Below are 26,643 nucleotides of genomic sequence, written 5' to 3'. Positions count from 1 at the left end.
ACGTTTACCCAGCCTTTGGCGCGCCTCACGACGGCTCTTGCTGCAAGTGTTTTTCGCGATCTCTGTTCCCGGGACGAAGAAGAACAGCATCGTGGCCTCGATCGCTACGAGGTTGTTCAGGACTGCAAAGCTGTTTCAACGTTGAGGTGCGCTTAAAGAACGATTGGAGAGAGGATGCAGCTTCATCACCCGTTCCCTCACTGCCGTCCTTACCATTGCATTCAAGATGTTTCGTGCAACCCACTGTCAGCTCGGGGACGCCACTGAGAAAGGAAAGCGTTGGGGATTCTCCTCAAAGCGTCTCATGTAACTGGGCTCAGATCGCTATCTGTGACATAGTTAAAGGCACTGTAAAGCAGCACCGATCAAATGTCATTTAGTGTGGCTATTCGATAGTCCAAGCCACCAGGACAAAAACTGCGCAAGTTTCATTCCAATCGACGGTGCAATTAATTAGAAAATTACAATTAAATATTACGGGCAACACTGTACTAGGTATTCGAAATGAATCCGTACTCCTGACACATACGGCCGCAACCACATTGCACGCGTACAACACTGGGCCCGACATAACAATCCACCGCAATCCACCATAAAATCCGCCCCTGCAACCCACACAACGATCCTAATCTGAGGATAAACGGATAAACGAACTGAAACGAAATGCTGAGCTGTTGAAAAAAATGTGCCAGACGTTCAAGAAGCCAGACAGCGTCGGGACTTGTTTGTTCAGAGAGGTTCACAGAGAGAGTTTGTTCGTTCCAAAGAGGCCGCGGACAGAAGGAGCGCGCAGGCGCAGCAGTGAAGTAGGGAGAGCCTCCATCGAACAGCGTCCAGCGCTGGGTTACTTCGCAAAAACAGGGGTTAACAGGTTAAACTGTTAACAGGGGTTTCAGAATGCATAGGTAAACAGGAAAACTAATAATATGGTTACTAAAATAACGAAGTTCCGATGTAATAGTGTGTAATACCAATTTTCAGTGTTGCCCGCTGTACAGGGGGTTGTTTGACATCAGGCGTCGCACCGCTCCACTAGCCGCCAGCTAGCCGCATCTTTCATGGGAAATTAAAAATATTTATAGCGCGTTGTCGGTCGTATGGTTCCGCATATGGTATTTAGAAGCAACAAACTCTCGAGTCACATCACCGGCATATCATGCTTGTCTACTGCTTTACGGTACCTTTAATTATTTCACGGAAAGCCTGATTACGTCAAACGCAGACACAATTATGACAATGTCGTATGCTGTTTTTTGTTCGTGCTCTTTATTTGCATCCTAGTAACCAAAACGTTCTTGGCTGGTGACGCACACGGTGACTTTCGTGGTGTCAGCGTGCCATATTCACTGTAGAGTCTCGTAGACCTCAGGACATACGTCTTCATCGTAGATGAGGTACTTATGCGGCCCACAAAAGCGATCATAAGCGAGCGTGCAGGATTCGTCAATGTTGTTCAGGTCCGTCACTCTTAAGACGCAGGCGTCCTCTGAAACGAAATGCACGTACACATTCATATCACGACAGCCGAAATACGCCTATGGATGAGTATGGGTGGGGTGGACATTTGATTGCCAAGCACCAGGGGTAGGTACATGGCGGCAAGTTGCTCGAGGAGGAGAGGCTGATGCTTTACATCACGCACGGGGCCCAGGACGGTTCAGGTTAGGCGGCCATCTCATATACATAGGTTTTGAAGTACACGGCAAATCACCAAATTCACACCAATGTCGGTTTTGCATGGCATTACAGGTGACAAGAACGAGAAGATGGTTAAACCGATCCTGTTTCAAGATGCACCCGTACAAACACATATACATGTAGTACCTCTAAATTTTGGGGTAGAAATGGTGAATAACATACATGCTGCTATGCCAACATGCAATACGATTTCAGACTATGAGGTTTATCCAATATGAATCACTCGTATCAGGGGCGCCACAATCTCTAGCGGACTTGCCGCTGGTGCGGGGGGGGGGGGGAGGAGGTCCTGACTGTCCAGCCATTCTCTCTTATCGTTCATTAAGTTTTAAGTTCGTTAAGTGTTTCGAAGTTCTGGTATTGTGTGAATATTATTTGCACAATATCCCAGTAATTTCCATGTCTTCAACGTTAATAGTATAATGAATAGTAGTAGAGCTTGTTGGGGAAGAGCACAGGGTTTAGGCAGGGTGCTTGTGCTTGTCACACTTCGTTGTACAAACGAATGCTATATAGTTGCCCACAGCTATGAAACAGCCTGGTTGGCTAATCAGCGCTCGCAGATACCATGATGTAACTTTGTTTTTGTAAATTTTACCCCATCGCCGTTGACGCTGTTTATGTTTTGTTTGATATATTGGAGTCAGGAGCCAACAGCTGTCGACGGAACAAGTTGCTACTGGAGAAGCTGCGGTTCCTGAGCATCAGATACGACAACTGCCGCGAGTCGGGCGTCGTCTTGAAGCGCCACGCCGGTCTGAGTGACAAAGATGGATGCCGGACTTTTACGTGGCCCCTGTGGCTGATTGACTTGGGAGAAAAGGGGGGGGGGATATATTTATTAGTCGAAAGGAAAAAAAAAACGGGGGAAAGGTCAGCCAAACGGGACGTCGGCTTGCTATTCCGCAAAGAAAGAAACTAAATGAAAAAAGAAAACAATTAGGAAATAAAGGATAAACTAACAAACGGTAAAAGAAAGATGAGATAGATTACCCAGGCAGCACAATGTACTGAAAGTCGAGTGCAATAGGGGTGGACGGGTAGGTGGAAGGCCTTGATTTCAGAGAAAAAAATCCAAAGGGAAAACAGATCCATAGGGACAGAAGATCCACTAGTGGATCTTCTTTCCCTATGGATCTTTTTGCCGCATGGATCTTCTCTCTCACTTCGATCTTTTTTCCTTATGGATGTTTCTTCTGTATGGATCTTTATTCCCTCTGTCATGTGACTACGTTGGAACTTTGTGTTGTACAGTTGCAGTCCGCATTGCCACATGGCTCCTTGCGTACCATTTTTCCTCCTAAGAAGTAATGTAGTACCAATCCACGGCATGGTTTGCATTCGCCCCTGCCTCCAGCCAACCCAGCGAATCAGCTACGAGCTCTTCAAGCCCTCATCACATTTTTAACAGCAACAGGGCTCCTGCGTGAGCTCTGAACATTCATCATCATTCACCATTCCCCTTCAAGCAATGGGATAGGTTGCCGCCTCAGCACGAAACATCCCACTATTTAGCATTCCGAGTAGGGTTCTTCGTTTTCGGGTTTTATGATTTTTCAAATTATTAAGGAAAAATCGGACGCTATTTACAACCGAGAATTCGGGAGAAATCGGGCGCCATGATCTCTGTTTGATATGTCAACAGGGAAGTTTCGTGTGAAACGAAAGGCACATGAAACAAGCCGCTGCTGTGACACGGGAACGAGAAACAAGAAGATTTATATTTCCGCCTGGAACTGGGTAGTGAATGACCGCGGTATTCAAACACTTGCCCGAGCTCCACAAAAGCTCGTCTTTGACTCCTGCAGGAGGTGATCGTAAATAGATGACAAATAGGTTGTCACAAATAGCTGTCTTTGCTGATATTATGATTTACTTTTCCGACAGTTTACAGAGAACGACAAGTTGAAGGACCACAAGAATTTCGGGTAGATATCGGTTTTATCCGAATTCTTGAAAACTTGTTCGGGACGGAACTATCGTGAAAGTTTAACCCGAAAACGAAGTACCCTAAGCACTCGTTGTTATTGTTGTTGCTTAATGTATTTCATGAATTCTTCACAATCAATATTTTTAGAATAAGCAAATAATAATAAGTAATAGTATATCCTTAATATGTAAACTGCAAGGAAGATGTTATAAAAATCGGTCGCTAATACCGCCAATAAGCCGTGTGCTGGTTCCCTGTCCAAATGACAATCCGTCAGTTCAGTCGAAGCGATTCCGATCACCCGGTACTTCTCCTGGTACTTCGAGAGCTTCTGGATCGAAAATGCTATCATCAAAGACATATGGGGTCAATTCAAGAATACCGGGCCTCGAATCACGAACATGGTAGAAGACTGACACGGCCTACTGAGTCGAACCGACAGGCGGCACCCCAGTTTGGCAGAGCTGTTGCAGTGGCTTCGAACCTCGCAGCATGTTACCCAGAGTCGGATGCATGCTCTGAGGCTTGATCCCCTCGCCATAGGAAGACCACATTGCCCAAGCGTGCTTCGGAGGAACAGACTGTTGCTTTCCGAGATGGACAGATTAGCAACGTATGTAGCAGAGCACGTCCCCACGTTTCGTGATGTTGTGAACTACTTGGACTCAATTATTGATATCGGCGTGCAAGTTAGGGATATTTTGAAATTACTTTGTGGCTGTCGGAATGCAATAACACCTTGCTGCAAAACGAGAGACTGCTCAATTCGTGTCCGAATAGTGGTGATTCACAACGGACCATTTTCTTCTCTTAGGATGAGGAAGCTGGGGACCATTGCAAAACTCTAATGTGCGTGGCTCCGAATTTTTGCGAATCTGACAGAAGGCATATATGCCGTACGGCATGACATTTTTTGTTATAATTTTCAGCAGCATCGGGGGTGGGAGGAGGAAATAGGGTTATATATTTCCTCAATAACTCGGGTGTAATCGGGTTCAGCTGGACCTGATTCAACCCAGTTCTGGTGGAATCTAGTTGAATCAGGTGCAGTTCCTCGGATTCCTCTATAATACCTCTCATAATACACGTTACACACCAGTAGACACAGAACATTCCGCAGCGTCTTTGTTTCGCGTAACGGTTTGGTGTGTTGGACGGGTCGCGCCCATCAACCGAGTGGGATTCGACGGGCGGATTTCCACAAGTTCTGTGGTCCTGGTCCTGCGGTCTTCCTGGAAATATCGGGTCAAAATTAATACAAACTGGCAGTATGATAGGATGACCCGCTTATTAAGCATTCTTTTCGATCCGATATACACATTCAAGCGATCCCTCGTTTGGATTCCCTTTCCCTATTGATCTTTTTTGCCGTTTGGATCTTCTTTCCCTATGGATGTTTCTTCCGCGTGGATCTTCTTTCTCGTTTGGATATTTTTTCCCTTTGGATCTTTTTTTCATCTGTCACGTGACCCCGTTGGATGTTCTTTCCCGATGGATCTTTTCTTCCCTTGGATCTTTCTTCCACAAGCGGAAGGCCTTGAACAGACTCGTGAAACTAAAGAAAGTTGATAAGACATCCCATCCATCCCCATTGCACTCGACTTTCAGTACATTGTACTGCTTGGGTAAAGACAAACATGACAAAAAAATATGACAAACAAACGGTGAAAGAATGATGAGATGGATTCCAGAAGATGACTTTAAAAGAAAAGCACGAGGTTAATGCGTTGAGGCTGAGAGTGGGGCACTGAAGAATGAGATTGCACGACTGGAGTTCACAGGCTGTTCATCAGACCTGAATCGCTCAAGAAAGTCAAAACTGCTTTGGTCACAGATCGCTGTGTGTGATGTCGTACTGGGCCGAGCAGAGTGGCCAGAGAAAAGTCTGTGGACCGCAGCTCGAGTAGGCGTCGTCTGAGCGTGGCTCGAGTGGTGTCGAATCTGTGACAGTCGAGGAAAAGATGTTGAATATCAGGTTCAACAGCGCAAGTGGGGCATTTGGGTGATTGGAGAAGACCCATTTGACAGAGAAACAGAGGTGTCCTGGCGGCATTAAGTCGCAGTCGGTGTATAATGGACGCTTCTTGACGCGAGCAGTGGTGTGTGGCAACGAAATCCATCGACGGGTCGATAGACCGGAGATGGTCGTTCAGTCGGACAGTGTCCTCTTGAAACTGCCGAGTGCCGCTATGACGGAGTCGCTGTGTCTGTAACCGACAGGCTGAGGCTGAAAGTGGTACGAGACAGTTATTGAAGGTGACGTCCCCATGTGCCCGACGTGCTAAGGCGTCTGCACGGGTGTTTCCGTGCAGGCCGGTTTGACTGGGCACCCATTGGAAACGCAGGCAATGACCCGAGGATAGAAGTCGGTTGTCTGTTGCGACTATCATGGTGTCTAGGCCGTCGATTGTCCTGGAACAATAATTTGCTGGAACTTCTAGTGCCGGCCGCCTTACTGTCCGTGAACACACACTCTTAAAAAAGAACTTCACCTCATAGCACGCTCCTAGCAAACCATAATGTCGAGTGATATCGTTATCTGCCCTGATTTGTTGAAAACGGGGGGCGTACGCCTTTTCTGTGACAATTATGAACAGCATAAGTGTCACAAAAATGGCGTACGCCTCCCGTTTTCAACAAATCAGGGCAGATAACGATATCACTCTACATTATGGTTTGCTAGGAGCGTGCTATGAGGTGAAGTTCATTTTTAAGAGTGCAGTCCAAGCGCCAGGCGCTGATTCCGCTATGTGGTTCAACGCGGTCAGTATCGGAAAGAGTTCGGACTCGGTAAATGGGGGAAATGATGTTATGTATGGGTATGCAATCAGCCCTATATGGGCATCGTACTGACTGCGCGACCTCAAGCATCGCGTGTGCTTGTTGTCTTTCTGGTTCGGGGCTCTTGTGTGAGCGCCATGCTCGCATCTTGCCAGCGAAATGCAGTTATACGCCTGTCGCACGGACTAAGTAACTGTCACTTTCTGCGAGTGACATTTGCACTTTGTGTCATTCATATGCTCTCACACGGCATCTTTTAGTGACACTCGGCGGAAAGTGCACTAACGATTTAGTGGGTTCCCCAAATTCACCTCACTTTTCTGTGGCGGACCGAGTGCGTAGTGTCTACAGCAGGCTTTGACGTACGAGCTCAGATATTAAAGAAAAGCGAAAGGTCCTGCCTACCACAATATTTATAAACGAGTATTTTCAATAGCGCGTTTATTTTCTGCCGAACAAATGTGTAATTCCTCTTGTTAACAGCGTGTGAGAAGCTGAATAGAATATTTATTTCACTTGTCTACGTGAGAAGCTATACTCAGTGTGACGACCTGTCCGTAGCCATATTTGGTGTTGCCATACGGAGTACCAGAAACTGAGCAACGTTGACACGCAGTACACATTTATGTCATGTCGGAATCCAAAGGCGCGGAATCAAATTTCTAAATCAAAGAAAAGCATTCTTACAACGAGATTCGGGCGCACGCCTAAAAAGCCCACTAAATTAGCCCGTGTGATAGGGTTATTAGTCTCGGTGGTCTACGGTAGCCTGGCGTACCTTTCAGTATTTGTTTTATAGGGGAATTCCAGGTGTGACATTAAAGTATCTTGAAGGCAACGAGTCGCTTTTAAGAGCATGCAATACTCTATCGTTTCCAACATTGGGTATTACACTCAGTTACTTCAATACTTTTCGTGAGTATCGTGTACAATCCGGTACTTAGAGCAGAACTTTTTCGGGTTATATGTCTTTCCTGGATTCGCGGGGGGTGCTAGTTTGAAATCAATCTGTAATTGGGGATGAAATCTGGTGCTGTTGATACCCCCCCCCCCATTCGGGTAGTATATTTTCTCTTCTTTCTGCCAGTAAGTAGCCCGTAGTTAAATGTGCGTATGTATTAGTCAAACGCGCATTCCTCGCGAATTATATCGCAAGCACCACATTTTGTAACATCAAGCGCGCTTCGCATAATGCATAATGCACTCAGATAATATTTACGTCACGCATGCGTACAAATCTCTACACAGCAGATGGTGGTTGTGGTGGTGGTGATGGCACTACTTGCCCTCACCGAACAAAACTTCACCGCACAGCACGCTCCAAGCTAACCGTCATCCCGTATGACGTCGTTCTCTGACATGATGCGTTGGAAACGAGAGGCATATACGCCTTTTTTGTGATAGTCACCGACACTGCAGTTATAACGATTGTCACAAAAAAGCGTACGCCCGGCATTTTCACAAATCACGAGTGATAACGGTATCAGTCTGAGGCAATGGTTGGCTTTCAGCGTGCTATGTAGTCAAGTTCGGGTTTAAGAGTGTACAACGTGATACGTGACGATCAGAAATGGGTCGTGTTCACCGACTCTACACTGCGGTGCAAGCAGTTGAAAATTCTGGCATCCGAGGCTCATCCGCACCGTTGGTGATGGATGTGTTAATGGCTTACAAGTTACAACCCTGTCTACGAAGCAGGGCATAGGCTGGTTATCCAATGGGTTCCAGCTCATCGCGGTGTCGAAGGGAATGAAAAGGCCAACAGCGCCGCAGAAGCAGCTCTCTCGTCTCGGAGACGCACGCATATTACGCTGCTGAGAGGAGATCGTCGTTCCGTACTTCGACGTCACATGACTCCCCTGGCTTTCCGCCACTGGACCGCTGACATTCTCCCCTCAGCCATGCTGAGCAGAGTTGATCCAGCGCTCGCTTTCCACATGCCTCGACATACATCTCGTCAAGATGCCACATTAGTCCATCGAACTATTGATGTGGCTTTTACACCGCAGGGGCGTTACCGCTTGAGACATGTTGGCTCTTCCCAATGCTGTCACTGTGGTGCTGTAGAAGATCTAGAGCACATTCTTCTCCATTGCCCACGGTACCAACCTTCCCGCACCGTACTCTCCGGATCCCTTAACGAGCTGGACTCTCGCCCCCTCTCCCTCACAAAATTGCTTGGTACCTGTCCGCATCCAGCCCACCAACGCTCTGCCCTCAAAGCTCTCTTCGCCTTTCTGGATACCATAGGACTTCGATCTTGTGAAGGGGCTCATTATTTCATTCCCCGCATCACCACCAGCAATGGGGTAGAGTATCGCCCCTGGCGATGGAACTCCCCATTCATCATGTTACAGTAAAGTTGTTGTTGTGATGATTGGAAATCGGGATAACCCGAATTGGTCCGAAATTGATTCGGGGGGAATAATCGGGAGGAATCGGGTCTAAATTTATATGGGACTTCTGGACACCCAAAATGTGCCCGCAATGACACATGTTGTCCAGTGGCCACCTGTCCGAACGGTGTAAGTGTATTAGTGTTTGCTTACCCGCAAGTTGTGGTGTCCAGACTACGGCACAGGTTCCACATTTGAAGTAGAGAAAGTTATACTGCACGTATTCAGCACCTGGACCTGCAGAAAAGGGAAGCGCAATTCGATGTGTTACACCACTGGTCACACGGGCGTTTCAATGGTTCTTGAAATGAGTGATGGTCGAACTGAACGGATCGGACGCTGCGACACGGCTACGTTTGATTACGGCTGGCTGGGATGGTATCGGACTCGATGGAGGCTCGTCAAACGCCATCGAAGCTGTCAAGCGTCCTCGAAAACTACTGCTGGCCTTTTTTGTGTCAGTTACCATATATTCAAACTGACACAAAAGGGCGTACCCTCTCTTTGTCTCTTCGAGTTAGATGCGAGAACCCTATCATTCGTGGCAATCATTGGCGCACAGCGTGCTACGCGGTCAGGTTCTGTTTTGAGAGTGTACCTCCCAAGTCCCAATAGTCCCAATGGACCGACCGAGATGTTGCGGTACCCTTTTGGGTTCTCGCCATGAAACTCGATCTCGGATGGGGCTGTTCTGGTTCTAGAAGCCTTGTTGTTCTTTCAGCATCTTGGCTTTGCTTGTGGCTGCACTCTGTCGCCTGAACAAAGAGCGCAGGTGCTAGCATTTTTTTGCTTTCTTGGGCCCATTGTAGACCCAGCATGGCGCGTACGAGCGAGAGAGTGGCACAAACAGCCTGTCTTCAGAACACTGACTGGTGTAAATGCTGGGAGATTCTCGAAACGTCCTCTCACTCCTTTTTCCCATTCACAGAACCAACAGCTCCAGAGCACCCCTTTCAAATAGTAAAAGATTAAAGATGAGTGCGGTGCACGTATACCCCCGGGTATCCGCGCAAGTTTGTTCTTCGCGGATACACATTTCCGTGTCATCGCGGGTTGCGGGTAGCCCGCACTGCTTCCGCGGATGACGCAGGTATACCCGCTATACCTAAAGCTATACCCGCAGGCGCAAAACCAACCTGTCGGATATTCGTGTAGGACCCGATTCATTGCGAACATTTGTCTCAAAATACTTTCCAAGACGTTCCATATTGAAATCATCATCTCAAAATAAAGTTGTTTGCAACATAGGTATAATTTTGGCTATCAGACACCACGACTGGTACGCTTCCCATCAGTAATCTGGCAACCATGTCAGCAGTCCCCACAGCCTACACTGTTAAAACAGAACTTCGCCATCTCTCATCTCGAATCTCAGCACGCTCCTAGCCAACCGTCGTTCGGAACTGTGTCCTTGTTTGCTGAAACGGGAGGAGGGCCTATCTGGGACATATTATGCTTACACCAGATATGCTCCTCCCCCTGTTTTGAGCGAATCATGACACAGAATGATATCATTCGGTATGGTGGTTGGCTAGGGTCGTGCTATGTGGTGGAGTTCTATTTTAACAGTGTACGTGTTGGAAAAGTGGCTCGGTAACGGACATTGTCCCCCGCATCAATAAGTCATTTCGTGCTGTGACGATCATGTTGCATAACTGAAACATGCGTATACGCATTGGGCTGCGGGTATATCGGAGGATATGCGGATGTGGGGGTGCGGATGCGGGTTGAACCAATAGCATTGCTGCGGATGCGGGTCCTGCCCCCGCGGTTGCGGTGCCGGTTGCGGATACGAATTTTCATACCCGCACTCATCTCTAAGCATACTAATCAGTCCTTCCAGGCTTTCTGCCGTCAGAAAAGTGACTCTTGTGAGCCAGGACCTACCATAGTGGTGTTCAACTTAAGAAGGAAAGAAATCTAGTCCACTTTTGCAAGAACCTATGTCTCATGGCACATGCACCGATTGTGCGAAAAGCCTAACGTAACCTTAAGTACAAGATATTATACCAACTGAAGAATAAGCGAGCCGAGGACTGGCGCTACCACTAGCCACGAAATTGCAGCACTGGGAAGGGGTCCATATCTGCTGCAAGTATATAGTAGGTAGTGGCGTGCACACACGGTAGTGTGAAGCGAATGTATAAGCGTACACACAATGATGCAATTATTTTGCAATAAAAGTATTCATAGATTTCCGTGCGAAATTTCTTTGGGTTTTCGTTGACAGTGTCGGCCTGTCTGTACTTGTAGAATGCATTTTGCATGCGAGACGTTCGAAATACTACAGGAGCTCTGCGATTCTTTCTTTTTGGTTCATTTGTTTTGCTGTTATAACTGTGTACTTACTGTCGTGAACTGGAACACGAATGCAGTCGCTAACATTTGAGCCATGAGTAGAGCACTGGGGCGTCAGGATATTTGGTCTTCTCACACTAGGGACGAAAACAAAGGCATGAGGGTGGCGAACATTTAAGATTTCTCTCTTGCACAACTTCAAATAGGGTACAAGTTGCTTAGACACGCCGTCTTCCGCGAGGGACGTTAAATACGGGGTGCCGTGTTGTCAGCTTTCATCGCACGTTAAAGAACCCTCAGGTGGGCAAAAGCAATCCACAGACCGACCGCTGTGGCGTCGCTCATGATCTCAGTTGTCTCGCGACGTAAATACCCAATTATTATTATTACAACCTCAAATAACGTTTTTCCAGCGAGCATTTAGTTTCTTAAATGGGAAAGAAAGCGACAAGGACAAGATGGAAACGTTCTCTAAGCTATTTTATATATTATGTGTATTCTGTCTGACTGCAAGAAGTGGTTTTGAACCAGTAATACGCCTTCTAAGCCACGGCATTTCGCTATTCTAGTTCAGCAGCATATGTTCGTATCGCTTAGTTACGCTAAGGATTACATAAGTACTGCTACTAGCTCTTGGCAAAGGGAAAGCCTCGGTGGGGAGCCGCCATAAGAGGGGTGGATTGTATTGAACCTATGTATGGCACCCATCGCAGTGTTTTCTTTTGTTTTGCTCCATGCACCTTTTTATACCGTTCATCAAAGCATTTATCCCCCTTTATTGACTCCAATACAATACACGCTTAAAAGTTTGAGGTATTTTGCGTGAACTGTTGGGCTAGTTGTTCGATCGCACTGAAGTTGTAAAGAAGTGCAAAGTCCTGCTTGAAAGATAAATCATTGAAGCGGCAGAGTTAACAAGAAGTGGTTCCACATGCATCAGCGAAGCATCACTCTTTCTAATGGACAAAGAATTGGAATTTTTACTTATTCGTAGCCACCCTGACTTGCGATATCTAATCTTGATAACTCCGTGTTTTTCTCTTCTTCAGCCTTCTGACATACCTGTTTGTTACGGGTTCTAGCGCATGCGTGCTCTTGAGCCGCCGGGGGATATCCGATGCCATTAAAGTTCAGTCGCGAGTAGCGCCCGTTGTGTCTGTGTCGATCTCCTTCTATCGTATTGTCTTTTCGCGCTAAGTTCTTCAGTGTTTTATTGCTTTTTCCGAGTTTCTTGGAAGTATTGTTTGTGGCGAGCGACCTTACCGCGAGATACCCCTTCCAGTACCGTGCGCAGCCAGGAGTCATGGTGACATACCGTGGAGGCATTCTTGGCGAGGGAGATGTCCTGTGAATGGTATGCTACACAGCTCGCGCAATGGCCTGATTGGAGGCGAATGTTACATGGTGTCGTTCCTCCAACGATTTCCCCCAAATCTTCCCCAAAGGGAATTCCCCACCGCCTGGGAACCTCTTGGTCGACAGAATGGCGAGGGCGCAGGCTAGCTGGTACTGTATGCGACACGGTTGTCTGAAATCTGCGAGCGCGTGTCAGGCTGGTGTAGCGAACCGAGGTCATCAGTTAGTACCGCCTTCGCCTCACTTCCGTGACTAGTAGGGCACTCTTGCGATGACTACGCTGTGACAATGCCACCAGACGGGAGAGATGGTCTGATAATGTCGCGTCCTCTGCAAGCTTTTCCTCGTCCGCTCTGTTCACGAGGACATTATCAGACCATCTCTCCCGTCTGGTGGCGTTGTCACAGCTTAGTCACCGCTAGGGTGCCCTACTAGTCACGGAAGTGAGGCGAAGGCGGTACTAACTGACGACCTCGGTTCGCTACGCAAGCCTGACACGCGCTCGCAGATTTCAGACAACCGTGTCGCATACAGTACATAGTTGAACGATGGGAACCGGGAGACACGGGCGAAAAAGGGTTGCGTCTGTCCTTTTTCGCCCGTGTCTCCCGGTTCTCATCGTTCAACCCCCTGGTCTGTCTTGTTCTGCCCCGACTAAACGTGAATGAGGCTTCCGCTATGTGCATTTAACGCGACATATTTATTGAAAAGTTTGCAAACTTTCCAATAAATATGTCACGTGACTAATTTTGGGTGTTTGTTGAGTGTGTCATTGTTCTGTGGCAAACGAGGCCATAGTTCATCTGTCCCACCAATATACTGCAAAAAGCATTACCCACATTCTGCTTGCTACTGCCAATATTGGCACCTCCTGACTCAGCAGTCTTTTCCCTCGACCTTACGTCCACCTGTTCTCTTAATTTTCCACGTGTCGACATAGTCCACCTTCTCTTTTTTTACTCTCTCTCTCTCTCTCTCTTTTTTTTTTTACAATGACGAGATGCAATAGCCGTGGTTCCCAAACTTCGCCGCCCCGCGGTCCATATAAATATAGTCGACCTCGTCGCGACCCCCCCCCCCCCCCCCCGATTTCCCTCGTCGCGGTGCCGGACGTCTCCCGACCTCAGCGCATGAACGTTAGCCAAAACGACACATTGACATGTGTTATTGGAGCTACATTCAGAGCGAATTCTGTGGGCCAAAACGCTTTGCACAAAGCCATGCTCCACAACTGCATGCTTCGCACCGGTGAAACTCCGCATTCATCATCTTAAAAATAAAGATGTTGTTGTTTGCTTCGTTCCCCGACAACGCATGCGAAACAGTTTTCTTAGGTGCTTTGTCGTCCTCACTAATTCGAGAACATGCCACTGTGCGGCGCGGTGCACCGTGAGGGCGGGGCGTCCGTGCGTGCCGCGATAGACGCAGACGCTACGGCCTTTAGTGGAAGTGAGTGGACTTCACGACACAGATTTTGGCCCTCGTGCACAAGTGAAAGCAGACATGAAAGCGAGGCTGTGTGATGCATCAAAAGCGTCGCGTAGCCCGCATGCAAGCGCATTTATGAGACACATCTGGGTCTGCTGCCGGGTAACGGGTAACGCAGAATAGAGGGCACAGCGTGGCATTTTTTCTTAGTTTATGGGCCGCATCGCGACGCCCCCCCCCCCCCCACACACACATACGCACACAGCTTGGGAACCACTGCAATACAGGAGGCAAACAAAGTGAACTGCAGGACATTACGTACACCTCCCCGTTCCTCAGGTAGGCAGCATCAAACGCAACAGTCCCATTCACTGGTGGACCCAGCTGTTTGGCAATCAGGCACATGTCGTCTAGCACTGGGTCGTCTAAATAAGATCTGTAGTATCCGTAGTACGTTGTTGGAGTTTGAAAGCACTGCAAAAAGGGACATTAAAACAGAACTTTGTCACATGACACGAAGCCAAGCAAGGGTAATGGTCGGCATAAGTCGGGGTGTAGTTGGTACATGCGCCTGGTGAAGAAAGGCAGCATAACACAAGGACCAGGGTTAGGAACACAAAATGACACTACAACTGCCAACTAGCAACTGAGTTTTATTGAAGAAGACTTCTTGTTTAATAAAACTCAGTTGCTAGTTCGCAGTCGTGTCCTTTTGATTGATGATTGATTATTTAAAAGAAAACCAGGGAGAAATTGAACTTGTCTCCTGACTAGTTCTGCTACTCCCAAAACAAAACAACAACCTACAAACAACCAAAAACAAACAAAGTACATTCCCCATCCCCAACAATTAGTGTGTTAGTACACTAGGTGCAAGTGAATAAATATCACTAGAACATGCAGAGAAACAGATACACACTAATGCAAAGATACACACTACAAAGACACACCTTGTCCTTTTGTGGTGTTCATAACCCTACTCCTTGTATTATGCTGCCTTTCATCACCAAACGGCAAGGGTAATGGTGACGGAAACGGTACACGACTCGTATAGGGAGTTTTAGGGTGCCGTAAGCGCTCCTGATTCCGAATTCATATCGCTGTCAGCCAGTCCGAGCACATCTAGCCAACCACATTATCGTATTCTAGCACGCATTTGTATTATTGAAGAATACACCAAGCGTTCGAAGTACTACCCTTTACTTTTGTGTGTCAAAGAAGCACGCCACTGTACAGGCTCTCTTGACAGTGCGGCAAACAAATACTCGGAGGGCGGGAGTATTTTCCTGGAAAAACGTAGCCACACGCACGAAGAAAAAAGGAAGGGCTGTTTTGCAAATATAAGTTTGCTTGCGCCTTCTATGATTATCTGCCATAGTTTGGTCACGTTGAAGATCCCAGTCTAACTTTGGCTTTCAACTAAAATGTGGGATCCTACCCGGGACTCTTATCTGTGACTGTACACGGTACGGCATGTGTGATATACGGAACAAGTACGGCCTACAGCCGCGTACCCGCATGCGGTAGAGATGTACGCAACCGCTTGCCGCGCGTTTGCATGCCGCCCCAGCTATACTGCCCCCGCCCGCGACTCTCCACAGCGAGAGCTTCTGAGACCGTGTTCGACAAGCAAGCACGGCGAACGACAGCGAAGTCGAGCTATTGTTTGTAGTGAACGTTTCCGCTCTTACATCTGAGCTTTTGCGAAATCAACATCGCAGACGCAAGAAACGCAGGCTTTGGGTTCACTCACTGTGGCGATAGCGCATTCTTTTCTTGGTTTAGCTTTGAACTTGCTGACACTAGTCAATATCTTACACTTTACTTACCTATACTCAGACTTGTGCCCGTTACTCGAAAAAAGTAATTGATTACCGTTACCGTTACTTCTGTGGAAAAAGTAATTGATTACCATTACCAATTACTCGACTTCAAATGTAATTGAGTAACGAGTAGAAAAGTAACGCGTTACTTCTGTCGTTACTCTGCATTCACGCAAATTATAACCGTCTTTGTGTGCCTCAGAAAAACAAAAAAGGTTCAACAGCGGAACAGCTGAAATAACAAGACAAACAAAAACACGTAGGACAAGGAAATCTGTACGCCCGGGAAGACGTTGACCCGATTGTGGAAGAGCATTGCATGGAACTTCTCCATGACTCACTAAACCGCCAAAGCTTCAGGTACCATCACACTGGTGTAGGAAGAGATTAGGGAGAGAGACTCTGAAATTCCAGAGCGTTATTAGAATGACCTCCGCTTGCAATAGTAGAACAACCCAACAAAGGCTGATGGCACCAGGGGCTTGACTTGGGGCAGAAGATCTGAAAGATAAGCTAATCTCTGCCGGAAAAGTAATCAATTACTGAGTAATCGATTACTCAGAAAAGTAATTGATTACTGGAAAAATTACTTTGACAGTAAACTAACTGATTACTCGGAAAATTACTCAAAAAGGTAATTGATTACAAGTAACGCAATTACTAGTAACGCGTTACGCACAAGTCTGCCTATACTCCCAAATTTTACTCCAGTGTCGACGCAAAAAGCAAGTTTATTTTAATGCAACTCTCTATATTCAGCAATGACATTTTATTTCCTTCATAAATGCGACGGTTGAAAAACGTGAGCATCACTGCGACAGGCCTTCCAGTCAACGACGCACGACGCCGTCAATGCTCTTCGTGCGGGAGGCCGGAGGAAAACAAGAACGCACGCAACTTCCGTTTACTTCATGATTGGCCGAGCATGTGCGGATGCCGCTAAAAATCGTGCACTGCGCGATCCCCAAAAAGCGGAAAGCGGAGGTGGCTTTTCAAGCCCAGCGGCAAGAGTTTACCGCGCCGCATTCGCGTTTCCGCGCAGATTCTCCGCATGTGGGAACGCGGACTAGGGCCCTCGTTGTTGCATGGAAACCTGAATTCCGCGTCCTTCGCTACCGTTCCTGACTCGCTTTTATAACCGAAGACCAGGCCCATCTAGGCACCTGCGGAAATGGTCATGTCCCATTCCGTAACCTTAATTGCGTCTTGAACAACCAAGAGTTTTCGGCAACAAAGGTGGGCTCAGCCATTACTAGGCATCCTTTTTGGCGTCCCCGGCGTTACGACTGCAAGCTAGACATTCCAGGGAGCCATCGGGTACAGATCGCTGCCCCCTCTCGCGACGGTTTATTGGCAGTTACTCGTTTTCGCCGAACGCACGAAAAAGTTGCCGGCAGACGGTTACTGAAAATCAGAAACCCTACTTATAATGCGCTTCGAGTTCATTAGAACAGTTATGTAACGCCTGTTTCTCAGTATCACATCACCATTAGAACAGGTATGTATCATGAGCACATGAGACATCACATACTTGAATATCCAGGAGTTCATTATACGATTACGAAATACTTTCACTCGAGCACCTACCTTGCCCCCATCCTGGTACTGTGCAAAGTCAATTGTATCCTCAGTGAGGTCTTCTGAAACATGACACACATCGTACAGTATTGTGAAATGATCAAGTGCAGTCTGCTGAACGAATATGTAGGCCTACCGAAAGGTATGCTTGCGCATCAAGAAAAGACATGATACATGTCTGACAGACAAAAGCAGATCTATCTGTATCTATGATGCAAGTTACATCAAATCAACGACAGCGACAGAGAACACCCGATGAAAGTATGCGTCGACACTGGGACGCTTATCGCTCGCTCGCTTGTCCGCATCCTCAGTCTCGGCTTCGATCTTACGTTTCCGTTCCTGTCGTTTCCTGATCATGTGCACTTGACGTGCAATTTCCTCCTCTTCAGCGCCGCGACTCGTACTGGCCACAATATGTAGTAGATCCACACGAGGCGTGTGTGTGTGTGTGTGTGTGTGTGGTGGGAGAGGGGGGAGGAACGACGTTTTCCATGTGTTTTTCATTATCAAAAATAACAAAGACGGTTAAGAGCATCAGCTGTTTACTATATACATTAAAAACAAGACTTTCGTGCAGTAGGCTGCACGAAAGTCTTGTTTTTAATGTATATAGTAAACAGCTGATGCTCTTAACCGTCTTTGTTATTTTTGATTCTGCATCGCCGGAAACTTGCACATTGCTTTTCTTCACGTTCTACGATGTTTTTCATTACTGTGACAATTCGCTTTGTGACCAAAGTCGGCGGGAAAGGGACTTGGTCATATTAACGAGCTTAGACTGTATGTGTGTTGGAATGGCAACTATTACATTAACGCACTAACACACGGTTTATGCGATAATATGTGCGATAACACTTCCCTCTACCTACATTGATAACAGATTTCTCTGAAACTCGCCGCTATTAGACCACTGGATTTCAGGCCACATGTCACATAGTAGTCAGTTCTATGTCAGTACCAGTTGGATCACGGTACATCGATTCGTTGGCAGTGCCGCTTGGTGGACTCACCTGCTTCTGTTTCCCTACGCAAGCGGGCTTCCTTTAGGCCGACAGCCTGGGGAGGAGTGCCTGAGCGAATGCAGTGGATCCATCACCGTCAATTTTTCGTATATAACTTAATACACCTTTACGCGAAGGGATACACTTACTTAAAGCACACAACACCAGGAGCGAGATCACTAAACCGCCTTTCATCTTCGTTGTATCCTGATGCACTGCGTAACTGATGAGAGAGACAGTGTATAGACTACGGAGCGTTACCTGAAATAAAGGAGGAATCAGCGAGACAGATAAGCAGACAGCAAACTGTCAATGTGCGTGACTCAATGCGATAACTAATAGGGAGCTTCTGGAACAGGAAACCGAATTTTAGAGTCCCCAATAGGCACTCTTAGAATAGCGTACCCAAGCGCTTTGAGGCAACAAAGAACTAGTGGGTCGTCACAAGTGGTCATCTGAGATATACTAAAGAAAGCTAATGAGCGAAACAAGAACTCAGATTACACACACACACACACACACACACACAGGGTGTCCCAGCAAACGTGTCATTGAATTATAACAAAAAAAAAAAAAAAACTACGCCATCTAGAATCATGCGGTCAACGTTCTTACTAAGTTTTTGGCACCTGCTGATGTGCATGCCATGTAACCTAAGTTTAATTATGTAAATTTTTGCGAAGTGAACTTGGAAATTTGCCAGGTAAAGGTCACTTTTTTATGCCATCAAACGTGAAAAAAAAGGTGGAAAGATTGTGAAACATCCTGTAATTGTGACTGAAATGGGGTGTTGTGGCCATCGGCTTTCTAATTATCGCAAAAAACGTTACCTTTCCTTGGGAATTTTTTGAGTTCAATTAAGCTAATTAGACAAATTAATGAGGTGCACTGATGCAAACAACCTGTTTGGGCAGCAAAAACTTTCACAAGTATGATGTAGAAGGTTCCTAATTTTTCATCTCAAATACTTTTTATTTAATAATTAGGGGTACACCCTGTATAAAGAAAACGAGAACGAGAGTAAAGGACAGAAATTGTAGACCTGCACTTCAGAAACTTAGTCGTCTCGGCACTTTCCAGCTGGTTCAACGTTGCCACGTGCTCATCACCCAGAGACACACTGCACACAGACTGCATAATGGAACGCGGCGTTGTCAATCGCGGTTGACGCACTCCCTTCGTCTCTTGTTACTGTTCCCCATTCGCATCAGCTTCATCGTCGGATTCTAAACGAACAGCGCCGTCGTCGGCAAGCGACTGCACGCTGTTAAACCAGGGGGGGGGGGGGAGGTAGTGACAGAATCGGCTCGCCGTTGTTGGCCGCAAAGACGTGGGCATCATCACTTTTAAAGCGAAAAAAAAAAAACGGATGGAGGATGAAGAATGGAGACGCGTAGAGGGTGCGTGTGTCCACCGGGGAGTGCAAAGGGCTAGAGGGGTCGTCCGAGAAGTCCACATGACACTAAAACATCCATTTGGGCTTGTTCGTAACATGCTTCCATTTCACTAAAAGCGCTAAAAACAACACACTTGACCAGATGACACGTTCCTGGGCAACCAGCATTCCGCATGATATCGTTCTGACCCCTTATTTGTTGATAACAGGAGGAGGCGACTATTAGACACACGTAATGTGTCTAAGATAGGCGCCACATCCTGCTTCTAACATATCAGGGAACACAATGGTATCATTCGGAATGCTGTTGGCTAGGAGCGTGTTATGGGTGAAATTCTGTTTCAACAGTGTATATAATACGATCTCGAAGTCGTCCAAAGCGACATCTGGATAAACCATCTCAGCTCTTCAAGATCCGCGAGCATTTCCTCTGAGAATTGACAAACCATACTTCTTAAAGGGACCGAAAAGTGAATATAAACCTATCGAAACTTTATGTTCAGCGAAAAGCATGAACCTTCAAAAGCTCAAATGTCAAAGAACTCCGCTGAAATCGCTGTAGTTTTTCTGTAATCGAATTTTCCATAATCGCATGTCCAGGGACCTAGTAGCAAACCGAGCAGTCTGTCAACAATGGCATGACCCCGCGCCATCTGTCGAGGACGCATGTAATACGCGCACTTCCGGGGGCTAATCCGGCGAAAACGAAAATGGCAGTGGGCATTTGTGACCGCTTTCTAGGTCGAGAATGTCGAGCCTCTTGGAATAAGTGCGCTGGAATTCCGCATTCCGCAGTCACATTCGTCCTGAGGAGTAGCTCACCGTGCCGTGAACATGGACTGCTTTGTGAAATTTCCATGTATCAGGGAGAAGCACTTATGTAAGCCGAAACAAGCGCTGTTTTTTCGTCGTGCAGGTGTTCATGTGTGAAATGCAAACCGACGGATACTACGGTGGATACTACGGTTTTTGCTGCCGAGAGGTAGAGAATGCGTGTGAAAAGCAGACAGACGATTGCATCAGAACTAACGAATATTTCGAAATACTGTGCCTTGACACCGAAGTACTTCCAGTGTCTTTTACATACATCCGAGAAACCGAAGAGCATGGCAACGTACACGGCAGCGCCATGTGGTCTTTACGCGCTACTTGAAAGGCAAACTGGACGGAAAACCCTTATTTCTGCAGGAATTTCAGTTTTACCACCCGTTGGTGATTCACAAGGATATGGGGTGCTCCGTGAAAATACAATAGAAAATCTCGATCTGCGTCATGCATGCTATTAGGGATGCTTTCCCATCAGTGCGCTGACCTGTAGAAATGTTGTCAGCACATTTTCATTTCTTGTTTGCTGCAAGTTTTTCTCATTGCTTTTTCTTTGCTGTCACAGCATATTATAATTACTAGTTTGTACCTGGAGGGTTAAGTAACCTGTGGGCATAGATGTATTTGTAGGTTATACTCATGTCTCACTTGTATATGTGAGGAGTAAGTAAGACAATTTTCATCAGTGTCATTCAGCTGAATTGTGTTCATAACCTTTTAGTATACTTCTTAGTGACCACGTTTCCAAATGTCAACTAATAATTGAACCAAGATTGGGATTTAACACTTAATTAACTCTGCTTTGCTAAACGGAGTACTTGTAACTGATTCATTATCGCGTCGCCAACTAACATTTGTAAAGAAGGACTTAAGGGCTGACTTCAACTATTATTAACCCTTGATCTGGGTTCAAAGTTAACAATGCACCATTGGTGTGCATAGTACTCCAAAATGGCTAAATAATTTATTGCATAAGTTCTCTGTTACTGTAATTGAGATGTACTTTTGTAAAGTACTTTTGACAGCCCTGCAAATTGAAACTGGCTTCAGCGTACACTACAAATGCATCGTAACATTTAATTGAAATATAATATAAGAGCAGAAGCAACGTTTTGTCCCAATTCAAACTATATCTTTCTTTTTTATTGTCCAGGGATTTAGGATATAGAGTAGGGCTTCCTGCCCTGTGATGTTTTGACGTACTTGAACGTACAGTTGTAAAACCTACAACAAAATAAACAAGAGAAGTATAAACAGTTTTTTCTTTCCCTTTTGAATTTAACAAGCTAGTTATATTTTACCATTTGTTCACTTTTGTATTCTCTATTGGTGAAAAGATTACAGGAAAAATGATGCTGCAGATCAAACAATGACCTGTCATCTTGATGAAGATCAGAACATTTCTTCAGGCATGCTAAGTGAGACAAAAGAAATGTACAATGAAGGTTGTACAAAAACAGCAAATCTCCGTCGACTAAAACTTTATATATGTGGATGTTACCACATCGTGTAGTTTCCACCCAAAAGTAGGACTAGGCAAGGTTGTTTGGAAGGTTGTTGGGATGTTGATGTGCTATACCATTAGAGCACATCAATATAGATGAGGGGCAAACACAGTAGACAGCATAATGGCTGCAAACTCAAGTGAAGATTTATTCAACAGAATAAGAAACCGAAAGCATGAGCAGAGAAAGGCAGTGCCCATGCAGTGTATGGTGAACCATATTCATTTCTAAGAAGGTAGGATCGGAAGAGCAATAAAGAGAAATGACAGCTGCGTCCGAGACAGGGGAACTCTGCAAATTTTGGGACCAATATGATGTGGTAACCTTGCATGGCTCACTGCAGCTCTGACACACATTGAACAATTCCAGTAGTTGCGGCTTCAAAGACAATGAACGTTTGCTGTTGCACTGGGTATTCAAGTGTAGAGGATGCATCTCTAGAAAATTAATTAGTGTTCCTTAGTCATAAAGTCATAACTCTATCTCAACAGGAACTATTCTCGTACCCTTCAAACATGCTAGTAGTTCTCATCGGTTTCTTCTCCTCTTGTTGACGTCATACTAATGTTCTGGACCTGTCCAAAGACTAAAAAAAAAAAAAAAATGTCACAAAATCTGCAACACGTAACAAATCTAGTGCTTCCATCTGTGGACTTTGCATATCTGCTTTCAGTTATTTCTGTCATGTCAACTTGAGTGCCTGGATCACACGTACGAAGCGGTCTTGCGCCACTTCAACACTGGAAGGCCCCTAAAATTAAATTTGTTGATGTTGACAAAGTTGAGTACGGGACAAGAAGGATAACATAAGTTAAATGGAATACGTCGTCGCTATATTATAACTTATACGTGTGTGACGCCTGTACATACCTAAGACGTTGCGTTGAACTCGTCACCTCGGTGAAGCAAAATCACTGGGTACTGAGCATCAGTGTGCTTCGGACGTCTTCGCAATTCGCCTTCTACGGCATCTTCGTAGTCATCGGCAGCAAAATGAGCTCAGCACATACCACACGACTGCTACATCTAATAACCGAGTGCTTTGAACCACATTCGTTTTCGCGCACTCTCCTGTTGAATCTTGTGGAAGAAACGCCTGCCGTCGATGGTGAACGAACATGATTTTTGCATCCCCGAACACCAAAACCACACCACTCATATGTAGGACTCTCGAATAGTTGACACAACAACCACGAACATGTCATTCACTTCTCTTTGCGCGACCAACACGACCGCCCACGACGTAAACAATAAACGCGATAACACAGACGACCTTGCAGATGGCGCGGCGGATCGTAGCTCGTAGCGGCGAAGTAGCTGAATGCTTTATTAACGTAAAAGCTATGGAAGTGAGCGTCATTTTTAAAATAGTGTTTAGCTGTAAGATAATGTGCGCCAGCTTCGTTCTCTACAAAATTAGCTCACACGTGGTAACGGTTGACCAATCCTGGGAACCCTGGACCTGAAACCCAAGTTGCTCTTCTTCGCCGTTCGCTGGCAGCACCGTCCATGTTCCGATAATCTTCAAAATATTTATACGTAAAAAATATGCCGAATTGAGAAGTAATGCTTTCTGTGTCTTACCAAACAACGATGTTGTGCACGACAGTGGTAAAAAATATGGGGGTTATTTTTCACTTTTCGGTCCCTTTAACCGTAAGTCAGTTTTCCTTGCCTCGAGTAAACCCGCACCTTTGTTAATACTGTGAAACAAAACAAAACATAGACGTTTCGCCACCTACGCGGGTGGTTTCATCAGCACACGCTGGCTAAGAAGGCACAAAAGCCTACTTTTATAACCACGTCCACTGCTTTTAGTTTCGCAGTATTGGACTCGAGCTTGACCCACTGGAGAGACGAGAGCTGCCGTCGTTTTTGCGTAAAAAGTAGGATCACGTGACCCACCCACTTTTCGGCAGATGCACTGTCAGCAGAGAGCGCCAACTCATACATTGTGCAGCCATTTGAATTAGACTACGTGTAAACATCACCAGGACGAAAAATTGAGCTGTCTTGCAAACGCGCACCGAGGGTTCAAATTACTAGAAAAGTGCGTATCATGGGCGTTCCTACCATTACCAAACAGCTTCTTCTCCGCTTTCTTTCTGTATTTTTAAAATTTTATTCCTTTGATCATTCAGTATCAGTGCCGTCTCGCTTATCTATCCACAGCTCACGCTGCCTGGATGAAAGTCCACGAAGCAGGCTCGTTGAGCGGCAAAAACTGCTTACTACGACAAGAAACGATTAAAATACGCGATGTGCATGGGCACGAGACAACGAACACAATAAGAAAGAACATCGAAATAATGAGATTAAATGCAGTTAACTTCGCTATTTCGAAGTTGCGAAAGTTTCACTAAACTAATTCACTAATGACTAGATTGTAGTGCACCGTTTCCACTCAAAAGCGGTAACCGCATACAGCGATTTCTCAACGGAAAAACGGCCAATTTTTTCACCGGCACAACAACTCGACGGAGAAACGGCGGGGCGAACCGCATGTACAGATTTCAACTGCTGTGGACGGTGGCGGCCTAGCGGGCGTTTCGTTAGTTCATGGTAAATATTTTCTTTAAAATAAGTTATAAATATTTTGCTACACATAGAAAAGTTATAGTGGCACACAGAAGACGTTCTTGCGGTCAAAGCATATTCGAAAAGCAAACGCTACAAAAGCGCCCTCAGAGAGCAGCCAGCGGACGACAGCATACTTCCCAGTTCCTAGGTTGATCATACGGGCATCCGAAATGCCCGCCACGTCCGCTCCTGGAACGGTAGCGCGTGGAGTGGTCCTATTGGCTGCCGTCGAGCGGCCGCTTCCACTCTTCGCCGGATTTTTCCGTCCACCGCTGTCGGGAACGTCACTGATTTCTCGACGACAGCGGTGGACAGCAAAATCGAAGAAAAACTATCGAAGAACACTAAGACAAGTCTTACCCTTCCGCAGGAGGCTGCCGGTGCAGTGAACAAACTCGATACAATATGTCGACGGCTGATTTCCGTCACGATTGTTACTCAACTGTATGGGTTTATCAGAGGGCGGAAATAACTCTGAACATAATTGGGCATTGGGCGGATGTGGTATAGACTAGTCAGCAAAGCTAAGTAACCGATAACACATGGCCGGTTTCACGTCAGTTCAGTTCAGGAAGGAAGGTCACACCGACCTCCTGAATTTTATTTTATTTTTATATTTAGAAGCTCATCCTATACATGACGATCAAGAGCGGTAAAATGAATAATTTCTAGTGAGTAGTTTTCGTGCAAAATATCCGAGAAAATTCGGCCCTAAATTCGAGTGTTTCAGTTTTGGCGTGTTTGCACGCGTGTGTCTCCCGAGTTTTAAATATTGTAGTGAAATTTTTTAATACTTTAGTATGCCTACCCAGTAAACCAAATACGTCCCAAGGATATCCTGCGGAAGAACTAAATTTGATATTTGGATATCCCAGGGATGTTCGTGAACGTCCCGTTTACGTCCGTGCGACGTCCCTGGGAACAGACTTTCTTCCTCATTTTCCAGTCCGGGGCACGTCCAATGAGCGTCTCCGCTGGATATCCGGATGTGAATGGGACGTTTACCGTTTCAAATCAAATTAGCTTGTATGCTGAGCGCTATGCATTGTTATTCAGTTTTTGTCATCTGTCCACGTTTTAGAAATAGTTTCGGATAAATAATAAAGATCTTTTATTTGAGAACGGTATGCAACCGCTGTATACAGCACTTATCGGCAACGCCACGTGACCTGCCCATTGTGGGTATGGGAGACCGCTTGCACTCGCACATACACACATATGTGATATCGAGTAAGAGCACTACCTACGGAGGCCCATGGTGGCCTCTTTTGGCGTACTAGATGGAGCATATACTGAAATGAGAGTTGTAGGAGTACGTCCAGTAAGTGTACAGCGGGGTGGACTACGCTTGTAACGGTGAAGACGTCTTGGGAATTAATAGTTCGTGTGCCAACAACGCCGAAGCATAACCGTTGATACTTTTGGCGTCCCTTTCTCACAAATATTGTGTTTAATTCAAACTATCTTCCATGATGTGATTACACTGCAAATAAAGGTCTAAAACCAAAATGTTTCTCGCTCGTTTTCTCGGAATGGAAAGACGCTACGGTGTCGTCGACTGCTCGCGTTTGTAGCGAACATTTGCATGATTGCGATTACGAAGGGGACGCTGAATTTCTTCAACGTACTGGATAACGAGCTCAGTGTCGTTTGAAACAAGATGTAGTGCCACCACAATACCTGTCCACAGCGGGGAAAGAACATCCACCTAACATCACAAAAGTGTACGTACTTTTCGTTATTGGGACTAACAAAGCTCTCTCAGTCCGTGTGGTCCAAATGCTATCACAGATTTCAGGATTGTGTAAATGGGTTAATTTTCATCTGCGTGACTTCGAACCGTACGGTCGCTTACGGCACACAAGAGGGAGAGAGAGTGTGTGTAAAAAAAAAAAGAAAGATACAAACTAGACGTTACCGAATTATTTTGTCATAAACTCAGGCGGTGCACTGTTGATAAAAATATACTTCGCTTATCTCGCAGCTTCACAACAGCGTTGCTTGGCATTGCGCAACACCGATGCCGTAACGGGGGCCAGCAGCGC

The 26,643-nt window shown here is 46.1% G+C and overlaps 1 protein-coding gene across 1 annotated transcript; it reads right to left on the bottom strand.

Moving 5' to 3' along the window:
- Positions 1-1,244: 1,244 nt before the first annotated feature.
- On the bottom strand, positions 1,245-25,053 carry LOC135378390 (uncharacterized). Its single transcript, XM_064611424.1, has 8 exons — positions 24,959-25,053; positions 18,442-18,553; positions 18,302-18,361; positions 17,298-17,350; positions 14,210-14,361; positions 11,155-11,240; positions 8,959-9,042; positions 1,245-1,486 (listed from the first exon to the last, which is right to left on the bottom strand). The coding sequence occupies exons 2-8, from the start codon at positions 18,485-18,487 to the stop codon at positions 1,344-1,346; spliced, it is 624 nt and encodes a 207-aa protein (XP_064467494.1). The 5' UTR covers positions 18,488-18,553; positions 24,959-25,053; the 3' UTR covers positions 1,245-1,343.
- Between the last annotated feature and the right edge of the window lie 1,590 nt (positions 25,054-26,643).

Source organism: Ornithodoros turicata, chromosome 1, assembly GCF_037126465.1.
Source record: "Ornithodoros turicata isolate Travis chromosome 1, ASM3712646v1, whole genome shotgun sequence".
Classification (NCBI taxonomy): Eukaryota; Metazoa; Arthropoda; class Arachnida; order Ixodida; family Argasidae; genus Ornithodoros; species Ornithodoros turicata.
The sequence above is the reverse complement of the archived record's forward strand: the minus strand, read 5'-3'. Positions and strand labels throughout refer to the sequence as shown.

Coding starts and splice junctions, on each gene's coding strand:
- LOC135378390 (XM_064611424.1), bottom strand. CDS start 18,487: ATGAAAGGCGGTTTAGTGATCTCGCTCCTGGTGTTGTGTGCTTTAA. Junction 17,351..18,301: donor GCGTAGGGAAACAGAAGCAG/GTGAGTCCACCA, acceptor GTCATGTTTCAG/AAGACCTCACTGAGGATACA. Junction 14,362..17,297: donor AGTACCAGGATGGGGGCAAG/GTAGGTGCTCGA, acceptor CCCTTTTTGCAG/TGCTTTCAAACTCCAACAAC.